The sequence below is a fragment of the Rousettus aegyptiacus genome, unplaced genomic scaffold, assembly GCF_014176215.1.
Source record: "Rousettus aegyptiacus isolate mRouAeg1 unplaced genomic scaffold, mRouAeg1.p scaffold_m13_p_5, whole genome shotgun sequence".
Lineage (NCBI taxonomy): Eukaryota > Metazoa > Chordata > Mammalia > Chiroptera > Pteropodidae > Rousettus > Rousettus aegyptiacus.
The window spans coordinates 76,273,277-76,294,027 of record NW_023416308.1 but is presented as its reverse complement, the minus strand read 5'-3'; the positions used below and the strand labels follow the sequence as shown (position 1 = coordinate 76,294,027).

The 20,751-nt window shown below is 56.4% G+C and overlaps 1 protein-coding gene across 4 annotated transcripts; it reads left to right on the top strand.

The window, feature by feature from the left end:
* The first annotated feature begins 768 nt into the window (after positions 1 to 768).
* RELT (RELT TNF receptor) lies at positions 769 to 19,822 on the top strand. 4 transcript variants are annotated; one of them, XM_016161465.2, is made up of 12 exons: positions 769 to 857; positions 8,333 to 8,469; positions 12,873 to 12,947; positions 13,784 to 13,858; positions 13,968 to 14,134; positions 14,321 to 14,400; positions 15,013 to 15,270; positions 16,526 to 16,606; positions 16,933 to 17,014; positions 17,184 to 17,441; positions 17,870 to 18,068; positions 18,227 to 19,822. In XM_016161465.2, exons 3-12 carry the CDS (start codon positions 12,888 to 12,890, stop codon positions 18,272 to 18,274), a joined length of 1,308 nt encoding a protein of 435 aa, XP_016016951.2. In that variant the 5' UTR covers positions 769 to 857; positions 8,333 to 8,469; positions 12,873 to 12,887; the 3' UTR covers positions 18,275 to 19,822. The 4 variants fall into 4 exon arrangements, with proteins under 4 accessions (XP_016016951.2, XP_016016954.2, XP_016016952.2 ...); XM_016161468.2 differs by lacking the exon at positions 769 to 857 and adding an exon at positions 1,064 to 1,212; XM_016161466.2 differs by lacking the exons at positions 769 to 857; positions 8,333 to 8,469 and adding an exon at positions 9,082 to 10,550.
* Positions 19,823 to 20,751: the final 929 nt, after the last annotated feature.

The following is a 20,751-nucleotide window of genomic DNA, read 5'->3' as shown; positions in this document are numbered from 1 at the left end:
ATCACACAGCTCCAGGGGCACAATTCATAGAGCTAGGAATACAATGTGAATAATGCCCTGGAGTCCCTAGTCTCTCTGCTGGCTGGCATTGGGAATCAAGGTATGATAGCTTGTGGTAGGGAAGGGAGAACAGGTTGTCTACTGAAAGGGAGGACTAACTATCTTGGAAGAGAGGAGTGGGGTGGAATGGGGAGACAGGAAAGGCCTCCTGGAGGAAGGAGATTTCGGCTGGGCCCTGAGGAATGCGTAGGAGCCCACCAGGTGGACCTCCATTGTAGATTCACTTTCACCCAGCGTCTTCTCACCCACTAGGTGGGGGTTACTAGGGGCAGGTTTGAGCCTCAACAAGAGAAAGTGAGGTCGTTCTCTCTGGCTGCCATTTTCCAGAAGAAAACAAGACCCAGGAAGAGCAGCAGTAGCCCCATTGGCACTGGCAATAGTGACCGACCCAGAGGAGCATCCAAGTCTCCAGCCTGTCTTGCATCGTGCAGCACCTTCTTTCTTGGTTTGGAGCCCAGAAGGGGCTAATCCAAGAGGTCTCTACCCGCGCAGCCCTCTGCAGTTCCTAGGGGACGCGAGAGATGGCGACACAGAGCAGTGCCGCCGCGCGGGAGACCAAGAACCCCTCGGAGGCCCCACGGGGCGGGGGGGGGCTGGGGCACGAGCCCGAGCTCTGACGTCGGGGGCGGGGTCGGCGGCCGTGACGCGCGGGGGCGGGGCTGTGCACCGTCCCGGCCCGGCAGGCTATTCATTCAAAAGGCGCGCAGCCTACGGGGTCGCCCGTGCGCTCGCGGAGCCGGGCCCCGGCGCCGCGTGAGCCCGGGAGCGGGGCTGCTGGAGCTGCCGCGGGCGGGCAGGTAAGGAAGGCGCACGGAGCCCCAGCCCGGGGTCAGATACCCACGGTGGAGCCAGAAGGATGCGGACCCGAGTGGCGCCCCCTGCCTCCCCGCGTCTCTGAGGAAGTTCACTGGCGCGGCGGATGCCGCAGCCCGGGCTCTGCGCCCCCCGCCCCCGCGTCCTGTCCCGGCGTCTTCCGCGCACCGGCCCCCGCCCGTCTCTGAGTCCCCTGCCCCTGGACCTGCGCGTCCTGCGGCCGCGACTCCAGGCCTGGCCGTGCGCAGTTGGGAAGCAGCGGCGGGACTTTCTGTTTGAGGAGTCGGCAAGCTCCGGAGACGCCCTCTGCCCGGGAAACTTGGACCGACACCAGGACGGGTGCGGGACGGGACGGCGGCGCCTCAGTGCGGCTGCGGCGCGGGGCAGCCGGGTGTGGGGAGGGGGGGGGTCTGAACGGTGTCAGCCCGTGACTGGGTGACACGGCGCATGAGGCGGCCCAGCCTGGACGAACGTGTGGCCAGGGCACTGGGCGGTGACGCCGGGCCGAGCAGGAGACACAGAGGGTCTCTGTGTGTCTGACAGGCAGAAAGTCTGTGCGTGAGAGTGACCCCAGCCCACTGTGAGTGAGACCCCAGGTCACTGGGGTCACTGAGTGTGTTTATGTCCTAGGGTGTGACCAGGGCAGGGCCAGGGCTCTTCGTTAATGTGAGTATGAAAGGAGAGGAACCCCAAGTGACTTTGCAACACAGCCCCTGAATCATTGGGGCCGTAGTGTGCTTATGGGGTCAAGTAGTTTGTGTGTGTGTGTTTGTGTGTGTTGTGTTGTATTGTATTGTATTGTATTGTATGCATGTGTGCGCACCTCTGGGCAGTAAGAGGCAGAACGAGAAGGAACTACGAAAACCTTCCAGCAGATTGGGGTAGGGGGCAGGGACGAGGAAGGAGGGGGGATCCAGGGGTCAAGGGTCTCTCCAGTACTTTCCCCAAGAGGGCGCTCCTTCCAGCTCATGTTAGTGAGGAGAGTGGACCTTGAGTGATTTGCCGTGCAGGTTGGAGGGTTGGAGAGGGTGCCAAGGCTGGGCTGCATCTGGTGGGGTGACACCTCTGGCAGCAGTTGAGGGGACTCAGGTAGCCTCAGGCTCCACATCTCAAACACATACAGGTATGGGAGACCTGGCAAAACTGCCCCCTTCCAACCTGGATTCTCACTGGGCCCAGACACCATTTTGCTCTCAGATTCCTAACCCAACCCCCCGCCCCCCCACCGCCTCTGACCTGGGCCTCAGTCTCCCTGTCTACACACTGAAATGTTGGGCTGTGCATGGACAATGAATCATCACTTTGGGATCCTCTATTGTTTTTGGGTCAACCGCCTCTGTTCTCCCTTTCTTCTCTTCAGGCAGAAAGACTGCAGTGGAGGGTGGAGGCAGGCTGTCTGCTGGGGACACGGTGGCCCAGGGGCTGCACCCAGGTCTGGTGACAGAATTGGAAGTACAGCTCCTTGGGATAAACCTGAAATTCTGATCCATAAATATTGAATTCTCTAGATCAGGTCCCCTTTCTTCATTTCCCTGGGGGGAATAGGTGGCATTTTTTTCCCCTGAGTGGTCTCTGATTTGGAGAGCTAGAACAGGGCCCCTTTACCATCTGAGCTAGACTCCTCTGAGGACCCATCCCCACAAGGGGGTCTGTAGAGTTCATGCAGGGTAGAATGGAAATTGGGCTCCCTAACCCAGGAAGGGTGAGGGGGCACCTGCTAAAGGATCTGAAAGTTCTGTCTTCTGCTGGTAACTTCTGAAAATGTTGATTCTGGTGGAGGCAAGGGTGGGAGGACAATTCCAGGTATTGTGCTCAACACTTTATGGCCTACTCTTGTTGAATCTTCACAGTGGTTCTGAGATGTGGTGACTTGTTTTTCAGAGAAGGAAACTGAGGCTCAGAAGCAAGTGACTTGCCCAAGGTCATGTAGAGTCAGGACAGTATTGGGACCAGAATTCAGGTCTTCTGCCCCTGAAGCCGTGTGAGATGTTTGGAGAAGGCCACCCACCTTCCTAATACAGGCATACCTTGGAGATGTTGCGAGTCTGGTCCCAGACCACTGTAATAAAGCAAGTATGGCAATAACGTGAGTCGTAATCCTTTTGCTGGTGGAGGTCTTGCCTTCAATTTATAAAAAACATGCAACATCTGTAAAGTACAATGAAGTATAATAAAATGAGGTATGCCTGTATCTGTTCACAGCTTATCTGGGCTTCCTTTTCTCAAACCAGGCCATGCTTGCCAGGCTGGGCCATTGAGTGTTCTGAGTGTGGTATGTGTTTGCACACATGTCTGAAACTTTGGGGGTGGGTGGATTATAGGGTTTTCCTGTTCCTCTTTCTCCTTCTTCTTCCTAGCTCCCACCCCTAGCCAGAGGTCACCAGAAAGGCCTGTCTCCTGCCTTCTAAAGCCTATAATTGGCTTTGGGAACATCCACATAGCTCTGAAGAGTGTCAAGAGTTAGCAGCACAGCCCAGGCTCCAAGGGTAGCAAGAATAATTGAGAGTTCTCATTGACCTTTGCCATACCTAAGAGGCTCTATCCCCCTTTTTGAAGCTGTTGTAGGGACACTTTCCCAAACCCACCCATGACGGGGAACAGACTAGGTGTGACCTTGAGCTTGTGCCCCACCCTCTCGGGGCCTCAGTCTCCCTATTCTTTTCAGAGGCCCATGGTAGCCCTGACCATTGCTGCTGCTTGGCTGAGAGCTGGAGCTGGGGATCAGGGTGTCCCTCCATCCTCTCTGGAATGGCTAGGACTGTGCTTCTTGGGGCTGTTCAGAATAGCTGTCTTGGTCTCCTGGGGCTGAGCCTGAGTTATTTCCATCTCGAGCAAAGAGGTGGAAATAGCTCAGAGCCTAGAAGGAGGGAGATAGGAAGGGTTAACCAAGGGTTAATCTCCTTTTCTGGTCTCAGCCCTGATGGAGGCCCCCATCCCTTCCCTGTGCCCTGCCCAAGCCAAACCTTTCTGGGAACTTGAGTCTCCTGGGATGATGGGGATGGTGGTGGGGCCAGGCTGGGTTCCACGTGTGGGCCCTATTGGGACTGGTGTGATAGTTGCTGGAGGAAGGTGTCTATCAGGCCAAGGAGGGTAGACTTTGAGGAGCAGTCAGCACCCCACCCCTGCTCATTGGCCTACCATTTTACAGAGGGAGGGACTGAAGTTTGGAGAAGGGCCAAGAACCCCAGAATCTTGATATCCTGGCTCTCACCCTCCAGAAAGGGCACCTACCTTCTGTCCTGCCACATGTTCCCAGGCTGACTGGAAGAGGGCCTGAGGCACATCTTCACAAAATCAGGGCTCTCTCTTATGTTCTAGCTCTGGCCTTTCTGTCCTTGCCTAGACTCCTGTACCAGCCTCTCCGTCCATTTCCAGTTTCTTTACACACCAACAGAGTGACCTCCCTAAGAACTCTTACTTTTTGCTTATCAAATATAGTCTGAGTGCCTCATCCTAGTATCGAGGCTTTTCCTTCCAAGACCTTTTCAAACTTTACATCTTCACCCTTATCTCTCTCTACCAGATGCCTAGTTCTGCTCTGCCTTTGCTGCCTCTTTCTAGAACCCTCCTGGCCATTTAGGGTACAGCCACAGTCCCCCTCACCCAGGAAGCCCTCCCAGTCCATTGTGAGCTTCTTTTTATTGTGATTAACCTGCCACGTGTCCCCCCACTTCTGGGAACAGGCACAGGTATGGGACACTTATGGGATCTGCATGCCCAGCTGGGTAAGGCCAGCCTAGTCAGCAGCCTCCCCTTTCCTACTGCCATGTCTATGCTGACCAGGCCTCTGAGGGCATTACTTAATGCTGGCATGCACAGGGAGTTTTGCAGCCAGGGTCTCTGAGGCTCCCGAGTATGTGCTGGGAGTTGGAGTGAAGACTCAAGGCCACCCCTGTGGATAGGGTGCTTGCCCTGGGTTCTCCTCAGGTATAGTCCTCATTCTGGGCCAGCAGAGGAAACTCCTTGCTGAGGCCTTATTGTGTGCCAATCCCTGGGTACAAATCTCCTCGCAGCAGCACTGACAGGGAATCCTCCTCTTTCCCAAGTGGCTTATTGGGAAGAAGCTGAGACTCGGAGAGCAAGAGGATCAGCCCTAGTTTGAGTCACACAGCTACTGGTGCTAAAGACTGGCACTCAAGGTTTCTCCCAGTCCCCAACCTGGTCTCCAGGTGGAGGTGAGAGTTGTCTGACCATTGTGACATCAGTTTCCAAGAAGGACCCGGCTGGCTACCTGCAGGGGGAGGAGGAAGTGTTGGTGGGGCTATTCAGTACCTGGCCTGGCTGGGGAAGGCCAGACTTCTTTTGTTTTGGAGCCAGCCCTTCCAGTTTTGCCTGATATCAGCCAGCAGGACCCATCCAAACCCACCTGCACTCAGAATTCAAGGTATTGGATAAGGTCTTAGGCAGAGGTCAGCACCTACTCTATGCTGAGCCCTTAGGTGCCTGGGCCTAGGCTTATTGCTACTGGGTGAGGCTTAGGTGGCAGGAAAGACAGGAGGGAGATGATACTGCATTCCTACTGTGTGCCCTACCCTGGGATGAGGACTCCGGAAGTTCTCACATCCTCAGCCTCATGCCCAGAGGGTCAGAAGTCCCCTCCAGGTACAGCCAGGGAAAAGAAGGCCCAGAGGGAAGGGACTGCAAGATCCTAGTGTCACCGGGATCCTAACCCAGGTCTGTCTGCCTGGAAGGCCAGAGCTCTTTCTTGGGCCACCCTGGGAAAGATGAGAACTCTATAAATAAACTGCCCATGTGGCTGTGCGTGTGTGCCCTGGCTGCTTGACAGCCAATTAGAAGCAGGGTCTGAGTGTGTGGGTGGAGTGAAAAGGAAGGAGGGCATCCAGGAAGAGGGACCTAAGCTTGGACACCCTCACTGTGAGGAGCAGTGCGCTCAGGGAGGGATCTGGCCATCCACGGTGCCCAGCCTTGTGCCCATTTGCGTGCACTCACCTGCCTCCCTCCCTTAGGAGAGACCACAAACAGTGATGGCTGAAGAGGCCAGGAGATGGGAGGGTCTACCCTAATAGGCTGGAAAGGCTTCCTGCAGGAGGTGGCTCCGGGGTTGAGGCCTGATTTTAAGAAGAGCCACTGTTCCCCTGTGAACTCTGGAACCTCCAGCTACACCAGTAGGTCAGCTGAATAGGCACAATTGCCCAAAATTACAGAGAAGGAAACTGAGGTTCAGGGACATGGGGCTGGGTCCTGAATGCTCATTACCCCTCTACCTCCTGACTATGGCTCAACTGACATGGAAGCAGGTCAACACAGGCCTGTATAGGGGCTGAGAAATGGGCATGCAGGGTCCTCCCAGGGAGGCCAAGGTTCTCCCACTCATGCTGCTGGGGCCAACACTGGGTTCCCTAAAGTACCCTGGCCCACTCCCAAACCACTGGGTGACCTTGGCTAGACGCTGATCCACTCTGAACTTGGCTCCTTCTCTGGCCCCTGTGGGGTGTGGTGAGAACTGGTACTCAGGAGAGGCCTGGACAGGCCAGGCCCCAGCCAGCCCTACTTTTAGTGGCTTCACTTATCCTTTCAGCATGCCTGGAGGCAAGGACTAGCCCTCCTGTTTGCAGAGGAGGATCCTGAAGCTCAGAGTAGTGCAAGTAACTTGCCCAGGGTCACAGAGCCACTAAGCGATGAGCCAGAGCCCAACACTCTCCCCCTTCTTCCATCATGCTGACTCCAGTCCTCAAGCTCTGTTGGTTAGGGCCTGACCTGGGGTTGCTCAGGGCTTGGGGGAGGTCTGGAGGAGTTGGAGAATGGGTCCGGCTGGGGCTGCGATCTCCCTTCAGTCTCTCACTAATCCTCAGCCAAGTTGGCCAGGTCAAGGCTTGTACTGAGCAGACTGGGCCACTCCAGTACATTAGTGATTCTGGACCAGTTCTGTGGCCAGGGTGGGAGGCAAAGGTGACTTCTTGGAAAAGGAGGTAGCAGTAGCACAAATGAGAGTGTAGTGAGGTATCCTCTTGCCATCCTGTCTTGGGGCCAAGTTTGACAGCCAAGGATGGCCCAGCTACCCTGCCCAGCCCGAACAGTAAGCCCTTGGTGCTGAGCGATTGGGTGGTGGGTGAGAATAGGGCATGCAGGAGCAGTGGGAATGCTGGACCTGGGGTGGTACCTGCTGCCTACCCCCATTCCAGGTCTCTTTTGAGAGCAACTTGTTACAGGGTACTACTTAGCCTCTCTGAGCCTCAGTTTCCTCATTTGTGAAGCTCAGAACCCTATCAGTGAAATCCAGCCTGGAAAGGGAATGAGGTATGCAGATAGTGCTTAGTGAGGGCTGTAGAGGAGCCTTAACTCTGCCCCAGAGACAACTGTCTGGTATAGACTGCCTTCCCCTAGCCCCTGACTCAGCCCGTGGAAGGGGTAGGGATAGCATCTGTACTGCACCCAGACTGGGAGGAGCCCAGTAGCCCCCTCCCTCCCCCGCCCCAGTCTGGCCACCTCAGCCCTTTTCTTAGCCTCAAGGACCAATTAGTCCCCTCAGCCCCACCCATCCACCTCACCCCACCTGAGCCTTCAAGGCCCAGGCCTGATGGCCTTCTGAGTGCAGAACCATGTTTAGCCCCTTGGGGTAGGCCAGGGAGCAGCTGCCGTCTGGTATACCCTGGAGCAGGATTAGGGACCAGCATGCATGGAGTCCTCATCCCTGTGTTGTGACCTGAGACATCATGGCTGCCCAAGGCTGGGGTAGAAGTGAGAATTGGGCACCCGTCTTTCTGAGCGTCCCTGAGACAGCCTCTGCATATCCCTGGGCCTCAGCCTGTCAGCAGCCCCAGAGAGCTAAGGCTCCACCCTGGGAACTCCCAGCTTTCCTTGAGCTTCCTCATTCTCACAGCATCTTTTCCTTGGAGCTGGCACAGACTAGAGCAGTATGCAAATGAGGACAGAAGCAAGAAAACCTCAGAGGCCCAGAGACACCCCAGGGTGGGGGCAGCATCTCTTTCCCTGGGGCCTGCCTGGGCGCTTTGTAATAGTCCCTCAGTTGAACCGCCTACTGTGTCCACTAGCTCCCTAGCCTCTGCCATCAAGTTGGCAGATTGCCTGAGAATATGTGTTGTGTGCCAGGCCCTGGGCTAGTGCCAGAGAAGGGGCCAGCTGTGAGGTGGGAAGCAGAGTCAGACAGACTTGGCCTTCACCCTGCCTCACCACTTGCTGCCTGTGTGATCCATACACGTGCCCTCCCGTGGCCTCAGTTTACCCAGATGTGAGACAGAAGTGCTCACCTCTCTTGTGAGGAGTGGAGGCAACTGAGGATGAGGGCCTGGACTGAGGGAATGAGGGTCAGTTCCCCTCCCTGTGATGGTGGAGAATGGGAAGGAGGCGATGCCTAGCTGCTCTCTCAACCACCCACTGCGGGCACTGCCCTACTTCGGCCCCAGTTGCCAGGGAACCACTGGGCTCCTCACTAACCTGGATTTCTCTATTGATGGGCGGCCTTTGTCTTCCTTCTCAGGTACAGCCACCTGCTGCGGGGGCCCATGTCCAGCTGTGTTTCCAGGCAACCCTAAGCTCTGGAGGCTCCAGGGTGGTCTTCAGGCCCTAGAGCTGCTGGCTGAGAAACAGAAGTACCTGCCTCCCTCCCTGCTCCAGGTGGGTACCTGCCTCCCACCTCTGGCTTCCTAGTCCAGCCTCACTTGGCAGGCAGCCCAGTGAGTCCTCTGAGATACAATCTTTCTATGCCTGTCCCTCCCTTGCTAACCCTTCAAGGCTCGTGTAGGCCCTGAGGGAAGTGCAAAATTCTCAGCTTGTGGCTGGGATCTGGGATCCATGCCACCCGCCTACCTTTCCAAACCTCTCTTCCTTCCTCTGTGACCCATATAAGTGACCTCCTGTGGCCTCAGTTTACCCAAGTGTGAAACAGGTGTGCTCACATCTCTTGTGAGGAGAAGTGAGCACCCTCCCACCTCTTCACCATGGTTTATCTGGCACATCCTGTATACTAGGCTCTGTGCCAAGCATTGTACATAAATATGAGAGAATCTCATTTCTGCCTCACACTTGCTTATCAGTGTGCCATTTCCCCTTCCACAGTTTACACATGTAGAAACTGAGTGAGACACAGTGAATGCTTATTGAGGGTTTACTCTGCCAGGTCCTGTGCTGAGTATTTTAGGTGAATTCCTCATTATCCTCCTACAGTGTGTGTGGCGGGGTGGGCGGGGGCGGGGCAGTGTTAGTGGTGAGGGGTTAGGCGGGTAAGGTCTACAAGTCAGGCTGGTTGTTCCTAAGTTAGCTCAGGGGTTCAGATCCAGATTCAAACTCCCCCTCTTCTACCTCATCCCAACCTCTGGGCTCTTAACCATCAGCCTGCTCTCTGGCCCTCCTGGCCTTGGGAGAAGCTAGACCCTCTCCTAAGAGCGCCTTTTTAGATCCCCACCGCCCAAATTCAGCATGTACCTCCCCACATACCAGGGTCAAGCCCTGTGCTGGGCACTGGGCATGGAGGTAGCAATCAGTGGCATAGGTGCTGGGTAAACAGGGTGGTCACACAGGATGATTAATGCAGAAGGGGAGGTGGTGGTTGGGGGTGCTTCCAGGAGGAAGCGACTTTGAGCTGAGCTCCGAAGGAAGAGTAGGTGTTGGCCGGATGACGGGAGGGGTTTCTACGCAGAAGAAATAGCAGATACCTGTGTTGGGGTGAGAAAGGCAATTTTGGGGGACTGAAAGCTCAGAATGGCTAGAGTGGGGGCTGGAGTGAGGGCCAGATCTCCGTGTCAAGGCGCCTAGGCTGCAGGTGGGGCTGAACTGGAGGCTAGGGGAGGAGGCCATGGAAATGGACATGGGACCAGGAGACCCTCAGGATTTAATGGTGCTGATGAGGAGGCTAGGGTGAGGCTGGCAAGTGGCTGGGCCCAGGTGACCCCACTGCTTCAGTTCTGGGAAAGGGGAAGCTGCTGAGGCCTGTGTGGTGGCACAGCTTCCTCTTTCTCTGGGGCCTCCAAGGCTGCACCTCCCTGGGGCTCTGCCGCCTCCAGCTTGGGGCCCTAGCTGTGGCTTTGTTGGCTTTATTCCAGGGAATTTCTGGTTCTAATTGGGTAGTTTTTAGAGGGTAAGGGTGATCTGAGTGTGAGGAAGCTCCTGCTACTATGAGCCTGTTTGGTGGAGGCCTCCTGCCCCAGACACTTTGTGGTAAATGAGGCAGCGTCCCTACCCTTGCTGCCGTCTCATGGGGGTGGGGGGCAAACAATAAATAAGCATACAAACAAATACTTAATAACCTGCCTAGGCAGGAGATGCCTCAGGAAAGAAGGGGCAATGGGGAGGAACTCCCACAACCTACTTTAGGTTTCATTACCTCATTTAAACCTCATAACAGCTTTGTCCTAGGAGATAAATATCCCCATCTTGCAGATGAGGAAACTGAGACCCAGTGAGGTAAAACAGGGGCTCAGGTCCCATAGGGAGTTGGTGGGGCCCCAGGCCAGGAAGCTTCATTCAGGGAGGAGTGGCTTCTAAGCTAACTTCCTTCTTTGCCCCTGAGGCCCCATGGGGTTCTCCTTTGCCAGGATCACAGGGGCAGGAGAGGAGGCTCTCAGTTGTGGGCTAAGGGCACCCACTGCCCTTCTCTGGGCCTTGGTCTCCCCACCTGACAGCTCCCCTCTAGGAAGCCCTCTGGAGGTGCCAGCTTTGGGAGGTCACTGACTGCCCAGCCTTCAGGACAAGGCAGAGGGGTAGGGATGGAGGTTCCCGGGCTCAGGGCTTAGATGGTGGAGGCCTGTATCTAAGGGGGAAGGGGATGCAGAGCGGGAGGCCAGAGCAGCAGATGTGTCTGCATGTCCACACGGTTCTGGGTGGCTGGCTGGGAGCTGACTGACTGAGCAGGCCCATTGGCCCATTGTCGAGGAAGGAGCTCAGTTTGGTCTGAGTGTGGGGGTAGGGGGAGTGGCTATAAGCAGAGACTCTGGGGCCAGACTGGAGTAAGTGCTGGTTTGGGATAATTATAAGGCACATAATTTGAAGGCGGCAGGGTGCTAGGCGGCAAGTGTCTGTGAATGTGCCTGAGTGGGTCCTCCTTGGCTTTAAGTCTGGGCCTTTGGATCCCCATTTTGCTCCTGGAAGTCTCAAGATCGCAGCTTCCCATCTGTGTGAAGATGAGCAGTTCATATCCCTCCCTGTTAGCTCAGGTCACCCAGCATGTGCCAGTTGGGGCCAGGCTATCTCCTCTGAGGCTGTTGTACCCCTTGTATCTCACCCCTGTCCCAGCCCTCTGGGCCCGCCCTGGAGACATGGAGAGGTAGTGGGTCTGGGGACTGGGCAGGGCTTCGGGCCAGCCTGAGGACTTGGGGTTTGTGGGCAGGTCTGTGGGTTAGATCCTGCAAAGAACAGGGGGACGAGGCCATGGGCAGTTGGGGTTGAGTGAGAGCTGGGCTCAGGCAGAGCAGAGGTTCACTTTGGGACAGAAACTGAAAGGGAAGACTTGTGACCAAGTTAGGGGAGGGGCAGGTGGGGGGAGGGGTCAGGGGATGCCACCTGTTGGGTGCTGACTGCCAGGGTACAGCCTTCACTCGATTCTGTGGCCTGTTATTTTGTCTCAGGTTTTCCCCTGAACTGGCCTTGGGCTGAGAACCACTGTCAGTGACCTGGAGAGTCCCGTGGTATGACCACTGCCCCTCCTCCTCCCCTGTGGTGTAACTCAAGCCCCTGGCTTGCCGACATCTCTGCCCAGCCAGGCCATCTAGCGAGGATGGGAGGGCGGATCAGTTTCCTCTAGTTCTTTTTCCAGGTGGGAAGCCCGGGCTGCCTACTGGCTGAGGAGGTCTCATGTGACCAGGGGTTTACTGCAGGCAGCGTTTCTTCCAAGGGGCTTGTCATCAGACAGCTTGGGGCAGGGTCTCCTTACCTGCTGAGGGCCCTGAGCCAGTGACTCGGCTCTCCAAGGCCATCCTTTGGAGTTCAGAGGCTGTGATTAGCCCGCAGCTTAAGCTTGACAAATATTGCTTCCCTTGGCCTCCTGAGCCAGGCCTCCTGGAAATACATCATTGTCAAACTCCCTTGTTTTACCATAGTCTCTTTTGTTGTCTAATCCAAGTCCTCCTGTCTGCTGTTCCAGCTTTGCCTACTGGCTGGAGACCTCTCCAGAGGAAGCCACACTCTGAGCCTGAGGGCTCAGTCTCAGGCCAGTGCTTATCTGTTGGCCATCCATCTACCCTGGGGTGTGAGCTCTGGAGGACAGGGAAAAACTGTTTCTCTCGTTCATGTTCATGTTCATGTTAATTCCTATGCCTAGTGTGCCCAAGAGAGATTGGAAGGCTGAATGCTGGCTACCATAATCACCTAACCAGGACCTCCTCCAGGTCTACCCTGGCCCAGGGGATGCAGTCAGACATATCCTGGCCCTCCATGAAGTTGGCCGGGTGTGGACAGTGGGACATGTAGGAGGACCAGGACTGTGATGGGATTAGGGAAGAGGGAGGGACACCCAGGGGCTTTGGTAGCCAGACCCAGCTGCGAGGAAAGGCAGGTCTAGAGGCCTTCGTTGGCTTTAAAGAGTGAGGGGAAAGGCCCTCCATAGAGTGGGAACAGCAAGAGTGAAGGCAGAGGAGCAGGGGAGGTGGGCATGCTCATGGCTTGTAGGGGGTTCTGAGGGGCAGGAGCCTGAGACTAGGGGGTGGGGATTGCCGGCTCTCTCATCCCCCATCCCCTGGGATGCAGTCACAGGCTTCCTTCCTCCCCAGGCTCTCTTGCCCATGCCTGAGGGCACCTGGCTGTTTATGGAAGGGGAAGGAAGCCTTTCCTCCTCCAGGAAGCCTCACGAACCTGGCAGATTCCTCTGTCGCACTCCAGTCTATGTTGTCCTGGGAGGCTGGCCCCAGACAAGGCACCCATACCTCTACCCAGGCTTGAAGGGGGTGGTAGTGCGAGTAGGCCAAGCCTCCCTGAAACTGCCTGCCCAGCAGCCCCTTGTAAATTCCCCACCCAGTGCTGTCCTGGAAGCAGTGCTGGGAGGAAGCAGCTGTTCCTGCCTCTTGCTGAGCCTACCCTGTCTGCTCTAGGCTGGGGACCTGAGGATGAAGCTGAGGATGCAGCTGAGCCCTCCGCCACACTGGGCCCTGTCCTGTCTCCTTTTGGTGAGTTGGGGCTAGAAGTGTGGGCATGCCAGAAGAGCCAAGTCCTGAGTCCTGTGGCCCAGCCCTCCTAGGAGTGTAAACGCTGCTCAGGAGCCCCCTCCCTCCCCGTGCTGAGGTGAGGTGCTGGGATTGGTTACTCAGCTCTTCCTGTGAGGTTGTCTGACCCTGGCCCACACCGCTCCTGGTTCAGGAGACTCTCAGTACCTGGTAGGTGCTGGGAGTCAGGTCTGAGGCCTGAGGAGATCCCCAGAGACTCCTGTGTGCCATCCTTCTGTCCTTCATGGTTGCTGGCTCTATTCTGTGGCTGCCACCTCCAAGCTGGGGCAGAATTGGAGGATGGGGTATTGGGCGGGGGGCAGACTCAGCTGAGAGCCCAGAGTAGGAAACCCTGGGGCAGACTTTGCCCCAGGGACGATGAACAGAGGCTGGTTGAGGACATGCCCAGCTGTGTCTGGGGGTGGGGTGGGGGGAGGGGGCATGAACCTGAGAGGGGAATTCAGAAGTTTTTCCTCCTTGTCCTGGAGGATGGAAGGGGTGTGACTTGGAGACTCAAGGGCGTGAGATCCTGGGTGGGCCCTGTCTGGGGCGTCCGGCACTTTCCAGAAGCAGATGTTGTTCTTTCCCTACCTCAGCAGTGGCCACGCAGCAGGTGTGGGACAGGCAGGTTTACTTGCAGCATGAGGGGTTGAGGTTAGAGAGTAACCTTGAAACCGGGAGGGCGTGGTCTTCTGTAGTTTGCAATCCCCACTCCTTGGGACGTCAGGAAGTGGGTGGTGGATAGACAGTCCCAGAGATGCCATGGTTTTCTGCTCTCTTAGTGCCCTCTGTTCTTCCAGCTGCTGCCATGGCCTCTGGCCACGCCAACAACAACGACCCCTTGGCAGTGCCCACCTGGAGAGGAGCCCAGCTGGGTGAGTTCGCCCTGACCTGTCCTGGGAAGATTCTTTAGGGCCAGGGGTGGGCTTCCCAGGGACCTCAGCCCTGGCTCCTGGCTCCGTTCTCACCCTTTCCCTCCCACAGGATCCAGGGCAGGGCACATTATGCAGGTCCTGCCCCCCAGGCACCTTCTCAACCTCGTGGGGCTCTAGCCCATGCCAGCCTCACTCCCACTGCAGCCCTCGAGGGAGGCTGGAGGCCCAGGCGGGCACAGTGACTCAAGACACACTATGTGGAGACTGCCAGCCTGGGTGAGCCACAGGGTGGGGTGTGGGGGCTCATGCCAGGTGACCAGGACTCTGGATCCTGGGGACCCAGCCTCTGAACAGGCCTCAGCCCTCCCATCTGTGAAACGGGATGGGTAGGGATCAGTAGGAGGGAGTCCAGCCTCTTTTGAGGAAGGTGCTTGGCCTCAATGGTGTCTTCTCCCCCCATAGGTGGTTTGCCCCTTCCAAGGTACCCTATGTTCCCTGTCAGCCATGTTCCTGGAAACCTCTGGGTACTCATGGCTGTTACGGTGAGTGTCCTGTAGGGCCTAGGACTGGTGGGTGTGTGTGTGGAAATGGGACTGGTGAACTTGAGCCCAGAGACCCTCACAGAGGAGTCATTCCCTCAGCCCACGGGCGGGTAAACGGCCAGAGAGTTCAGAATGATGTTGTCAGTTGTTCCACTGGCTGGGTGTTTGCCTACCTCATTTCTGGGTGGCAGCGACTGTCCACAGCCGGGGGTGCTCACATCCTGACTGATCCTTCCTTCATCCCCTCAGAGACACCCATGCACACGTGCTTGTGCTGACACACACATGCACCTCCTCTCACCTGTCGAGTCAGTCACCTATAGGCAACCAACTCATGGGCCAGGTCACAGGGAGTCAGGATTCGATGTTCCTGTGTCCAGGCATGTGCACAGATGCCATGTGTCCTATGAGGGGTGGACTGGGTCCTGAGGGTCTGGCCATCCTGAAGCCTGAGGAAGGTTTGCTCAGAGGGCGGTGCTTCCTCAACATGGCAGGAAGTAGGTGGCTCTGGATACATCATCATCCCCGCCGCAAACATACACTAATTCGGGCCATGGGCCTCTCTGCGTATCTGTTTCTTGCCTCCATGCCTCTATCCTCCGTGGTGCTCAGAGTGGGGGCGGCGAGCCCGACGTGGTGTGGAGGTGGCAGCAGGGCCTAGTGGCACTGGGGAGACACAGCAGCCTGGGAATGGCACACGGGCAGGCGGCCCCGAGGAGACAGCTGCCCAGTATGCGGTTATTGCCATCGTGCCTATCTTCTGCCTCATGGGGCTGCTGGGCATCCTCGTGTGTAACCTGCTCAAGCGGAAGGGCTACCACTGCACGGCCCACAAGGAAGTCGGGCCTGGTCCTGGAGGTGGAGGCAGCGGTAAGGCCCAGCCTGGGGACCTTGTGGGGAGGCCAGAGGGCCCAGGCCATCTCAACCCAGCTCAGCTTGAGGGTTATCCGAGGGGACCTACTTGGCTTGGAGGGCTGACAAGGAGAGGCCTGCATAGGGTAAATCGAGAGGGCTTCCTGGAGGTGTGCACATGTAACACAGGAGACACTGCAAAGTGACAAAGTGGAAGGAAGGATGAGGTGGCCCAAGGTGGCGATGGGGCAGAACAGAGGCAGAGCAGGTCAAGTGGCTTCAGTGGGCTTCCCACACTGGGTGAGGCCCTGCCGAGCTGTAGGGGTCTGGATTTCTTGGGACTACAGTTGTGTGTGTGGTTCAAGAGTTGGAATGCCATTTTGGTACTCAAGGTTACCTCTGACCTCTGGCCCGAAGGGCTGGCAGGACAGCTGTCCTGGGCAAGTATCACAAGAGGCTTGGGTTTCCAGGCTGTGGTTTGAGTTACGAGTCCTGGGACCAGAGGGAGAGACGTGTTCTTCCTGCCCCCACCCTAGGGCCTTGGGCCCTCATTTTCCTCCCCACCTCCCACTATCCCCTGAAGGCCGGTAGGGCAGGGGTCCTACATGCACATACACTGTCCGCAGGGGCCTTGTGGCCAAGATTGAAATAGCTCCTGACACTGAAGTCTGGAAGGGGTAGGAAGGGGACAGGAACTCTAGGCAGGCAGGAAAGTGGTACCTCAGGCCGTCTCACCTGGGACTACACTTGTTTTCCTAATTTAGAACTAACTTTAACTGCTGGCTGCTGCCTGGGTATAAGCTCTGTTAGCTGCTGGCCCAGGATTGATCATGTGGCCCGTTTTTATGTCTTTGAGGTTTGGGCCCTAAGCTGACCAAGGGGCGGTGTGCATAATAGGCCTGGAATTGGCAGAGTTTGCCAGAGTTGTTGGGGTTCTGGACCAAGAGGCAACCCATAGCTCCCTGAGGCTGAGGAGGGTAGAGCGCAGGCCCCAGAAGAGGCTGCTCTCCACCCCACACACCCACTCTGCAGGGACTTCAGATGGCCCTGAAACTGCTAAGCACCTGGGGCTTTTGGGTTCAGGAAGCGGTGATATTGATTAGTGAGGGTGAAAATAGGCGTCTCAGAGCCGTGGCCTGAACAGGTACATAAACACCCAGGCTCCTAGCTCAAGTTTGGTGCGCCCCCTGGTGCCAGGTCCTGGTGTAGCTCACGAGTCAAGTTCTACCACTCCTTCATTTCCCCAGGATCATGGTCCTCTTCTCTTCCCCAGGGATCAACCCTGCCTACCGGCTTGAGGACGCCAATGAGGACACCATCGGGGTCCTGGTGCGCCTGATCACAGAGAAGAAAGGTGAGGGGAATGTCTGACCCATTCTTGCACCCTGGAAAGGAGGGTCTCCTTCCAGAGCCTGTGAAGCAACTTCAGGGATCAGATCCTGCCCTGTTCTGCCCATCCTGCTGGTTCACCTTGGACTAGCCTAGCCCTCTCAGACCAGTGTGGCTGCCCTTTTTCTTCATGTTCTTGTCTTATGAGGAAGGGGGGAGTGGAAGAAAAGGCAAGTGGCCCAGGCCAAGAAGGGGTGGCAGGTAGGGAGGGGCAATTTGTGCTGGGACAGGAAGTCTGGGGGGAGTGCCCCTCATAGCCCAGAGCCAGGTTCTGACTGCAGTTGCCTACAGAGAATGCGGCAGCCCTGGAGGAGTTGCTGAAAGAGTATCACAGCAAACAGCTGATACAGACCAGCCAGGGGCCTATGCCCAGGTGAGTGGGCAGGTGGGCGAGGAGGGCCCACACCCAGATAATCAGCTCACTTCCTGGGGACTCACCACTGAGTGTGTTCCCTCTCCTGTCACCCCTGTTCCCCTTCATTACCTTCTGTGGTGTCCTGGGCCTGGTTTCTAGTGACCACTGCTACCTGTGCCCTCTGCAGGCTGCCGCCCGAACTCCCCAACATGCCGCACATCTGTCCGCAGGACCACCATCTCCACACCGTGCAGGGCCTGGCCTCACTCTCTGGCCCCTGCTGCTCCCGTTGTAGCCAGAAGAAGTGGCCCGAGGTGCTGCTGTCTCCTGAAGCTGCAGCTGCCACCACTCCCACTCCTGGACCCCTTCCCAACCTGGCCAGGGCTCCCAGGGCCAGCACCAAGGGAGGACGCCAGGGCGAGATCACCATCTTGTCTGTGGGCAGGTGAGATGGGCACAGATGCAGCAGTCAGGGAGAGACATGACAGCTGGGGTGGGTGAGGGAAGGCAGGGCCTTAAGTTGAGCCTTGAAAACCCTGCTTGGTGATGGTCCCACCCTTCCTGGCTTTAGTGTGCCTCTCTGGGCAGTGGGGGTGACCAGGGAGAAGTCAAGCCTGCCCAGCTGTGCTATCTCACAGAGCCCTTGCACCCTCAGGGCAGGGTCCTGGCTCCTGTTATACCTGGGGCCCCTCAGACCAAGAGCTTGTCCACCTACAATCTAGGGTTTGGGGTGCTGAGGGCTCATCTGTGGGTGAGAGAACGTGGGAAGGACTCAGGCTCTGATCCATGAACTTGCTGTGACCCTGGCAGACACTGCTTTCTCTACATCTGGGATTCTTCCTCTAATGGGGGGATGATTGTATCTCCGCACAGGTTCCGCGTGGCCCGAATTCCTGAGCAACGGACAAATTCACTGGCCTCTGAGGTGAAGACCATCACAGAGGCTGGACCTTCAGGGGGTGATCTCACCGACTCCCCACAACCTGGCCTCCTCACTGAGCAGCAGGCACTGCTGGAAAGTGGTGGAAGCCATAATAAGTGGCCAAAGCCCCTTGCAGAGAAGAAGGCTGAGGTGAGAGCCAGATGAGAGAAGGTGTCCGTTGGTGGCGGGGCCAGCCCTGACAGCAAATGGGGCAGGGGCGGAAATGCAGGGGTCCCTGCGCAGGACCCACTTTCCTGAAGCCCAGAAGCCCCCTGACTCAGCTCTGAACCCTCATTCTTGTCCCCCAGGAGAACCGCTATGTGGTTCGGCTAAGTGAGAGCAACCTCGTCATCTGAAGGGCTGTCTTGTCTGAGGACACTGCAGCCCTGCCCAGGGAGGTTCTGAAGGCTTCCTGGAGGAGGTAGAGCTGCAGCTGGGCCTGCAAGGATTGAGAAGCAATGGCCCAGCAGACAAAACAGCAAAGGCCAAGGCCTGGAGGTGGGAGTGTCTGCCCCAGTGAGGAGACAGTCAGGCCAGTGGGCAACGTGTACAGGAATGGGTTGAAAGCCCTTCCCTTGCACCTAGTTCCTTCCATGTAGGATGCCCCTGACCTCGTGCCCTGGCCAGATCCTAGGAGCCCACAGGATCTTCTGTACCACTAGGCTAGGCCCGGCCCTGATGGTGGGAAGGGGCCCCTCTGCTTGGCACCCTTGGACCCCCACCTTGGTAATTAACCATCCTCTGCCTCTGTACAGGGTCCTAGCGCCAATGAACTACCCTCCCTTCCCCCTACTTTCTGGCAGGACCTATAAAGGGAAGGGGCAACAAAATGCCATGGGCCGGGAGGCTGAGTTCTTGGGTTCTAATCCTGGGCAAGTCCCTGGCCATCACTGGGTCCCAATTTTTCTGACTGTGAAGTCTCAGTGCCCAGGGCCTCTTTCGCTCTTGCAGGCTCTGGGCTGGGTCACGTTGGGAGAGAGCTTGGCTCCTTGCCACTCTTCCCACTAGTAGCTTTATCTGGCTCCATATTTGCTGCTTCCAGGGTTTCCACCTTCAAGGCCCCTATGGGGCTACCCATCCATGACTCTGCTCACAGAAGGGGCTTAACGCATGTGCTTGCCCTCACCCTGCTATTTTTATTGAAACTGCAAAAATAGACTTGACTGGGCAGGGCTGTGGTACAGAGCCCCCAGCCTGCCCAGCCACCCCCAAGATCTCAGGAGCTTTGGGGGAGGGGTGTGTGACTGGCTGGAGAAGTGCTTCCGGCCAAGGTGGTTTGTGACCCTGTGGTGTTGGTGCATCTGTCCCCCAGCCTGGGCAGTGCAGGCGACTGCCCCACCTGTCTTTACCCTGGCTCAGCAACCTGGTTATTTATGTGGAGCTGTGCAGGCACGGGCCCCACTACCATCCCCATTTCTCTTATTTATTGGAACTTTGCTGTTGTCCTGTTCTCGCATCTCCATCCCCATACATTTGTTGAATAAAACGTGGGAAAGTGGTCATAAGGAGCTTCTTTTTCCTGTGTGTCTTTCCAGGTCATCTGTCTATTCACAGAATGGCTCTGGGTCCGGCACCATGAGCAGGACAGGTCATCCCTCCCCTCACAATGCCTCCTCTTTGACGGCAGGTGAAGTGGGGCCAGAGGAGGCCCCTCACCTCATCTGGTTCTCACTGAAGCCCTCCTAGAGGCAGTGCTATCCTATGGAAATGTAGTGTACGCCATGTATGTAATTTAAAGTTTTCTAATAGCCACATTTAAAAAAGTAAAAAGAAACAGGTGAACTTAATTTTAACAATATCAACAATTATTTATTCTTTTTAATCCAGTACATATCTAAAAATGTTTTCATTTCAGTATACAACCTGTATAAATATTATGAGCCATTACTACTTCTGCTTTGAAATCTGGTGTGTATTTTATACTTAAACCACATCTTGTTATGAACTAGCATATTTCAAGGGCTCAATAGCCACATGTGGCTAGTGGCTCCTGTACTGGACAGCACAGCTCCAGAGAGAGTGGAGCCTGGAAGACGGATGGGGTAAGTAAGACATATAGGGGCTAGAGAATGTGGAATCATGTTCTACAGGAAGGGAACGGCATGTGCAAAGGCTAGACATCAACAGAAATAGGAGTTGGAGAGGCCGGAAGTAGAACTCTCTTAACTTAGGTGTGGAGACTGGGGTGGGGCATGTGGGTTCTCCGAAGCCATTAGCCTTATGCCAGGGACGCCAAGAAGCTTCTAAAGTGCGTAGAAAGGGGAAAGGCATGATTGGTCAGCTTGCTCTTGGTGTGTGGAAAGTGGAGGAGCTACAGGAGCACGGGTTCCTGGATGTAGGCATCCAGGCAAGAGATGGTGAGGGCCGGGCTGCGTGGGTGTAACAGAAACATGGATCCAAGCAATTCCTAGGACAAAACCACCAGGGGCTGGTAATGGGATGTTGGTCAAGGGATTAGGGCTGGCTGGGCCTGCTGGGTGGGTTAGGAGCAGCGGTCCTGGGGGCAACTCTGATACAGCTCCATGGGATGTCATGAGGCATCTGAATGTGATGGCGCTCGAGATATCTGGACTGCAAGAATATCTGGAAGCACTCAGGTGGGTGTTTACACCAGGACTGGACTGGGAGGGGACAAGTTCCAGGGAGAGGGCTCAGGGCAGACCCTAGGCCTGTTCCAGGTTACTGCTAACGGGGTGGGAAGGAAACCAGGAGTGTGTAGTATGCTGGAAGCCAGGGAAGGAGAAGTGTTTGGGTAGCACGGTGGGTCACAAGGCCAGGTGCTGCTGCAGGGTCAAGAAGAATGCAGTGTCCCATGGTTAGTGGGCACGGGGAT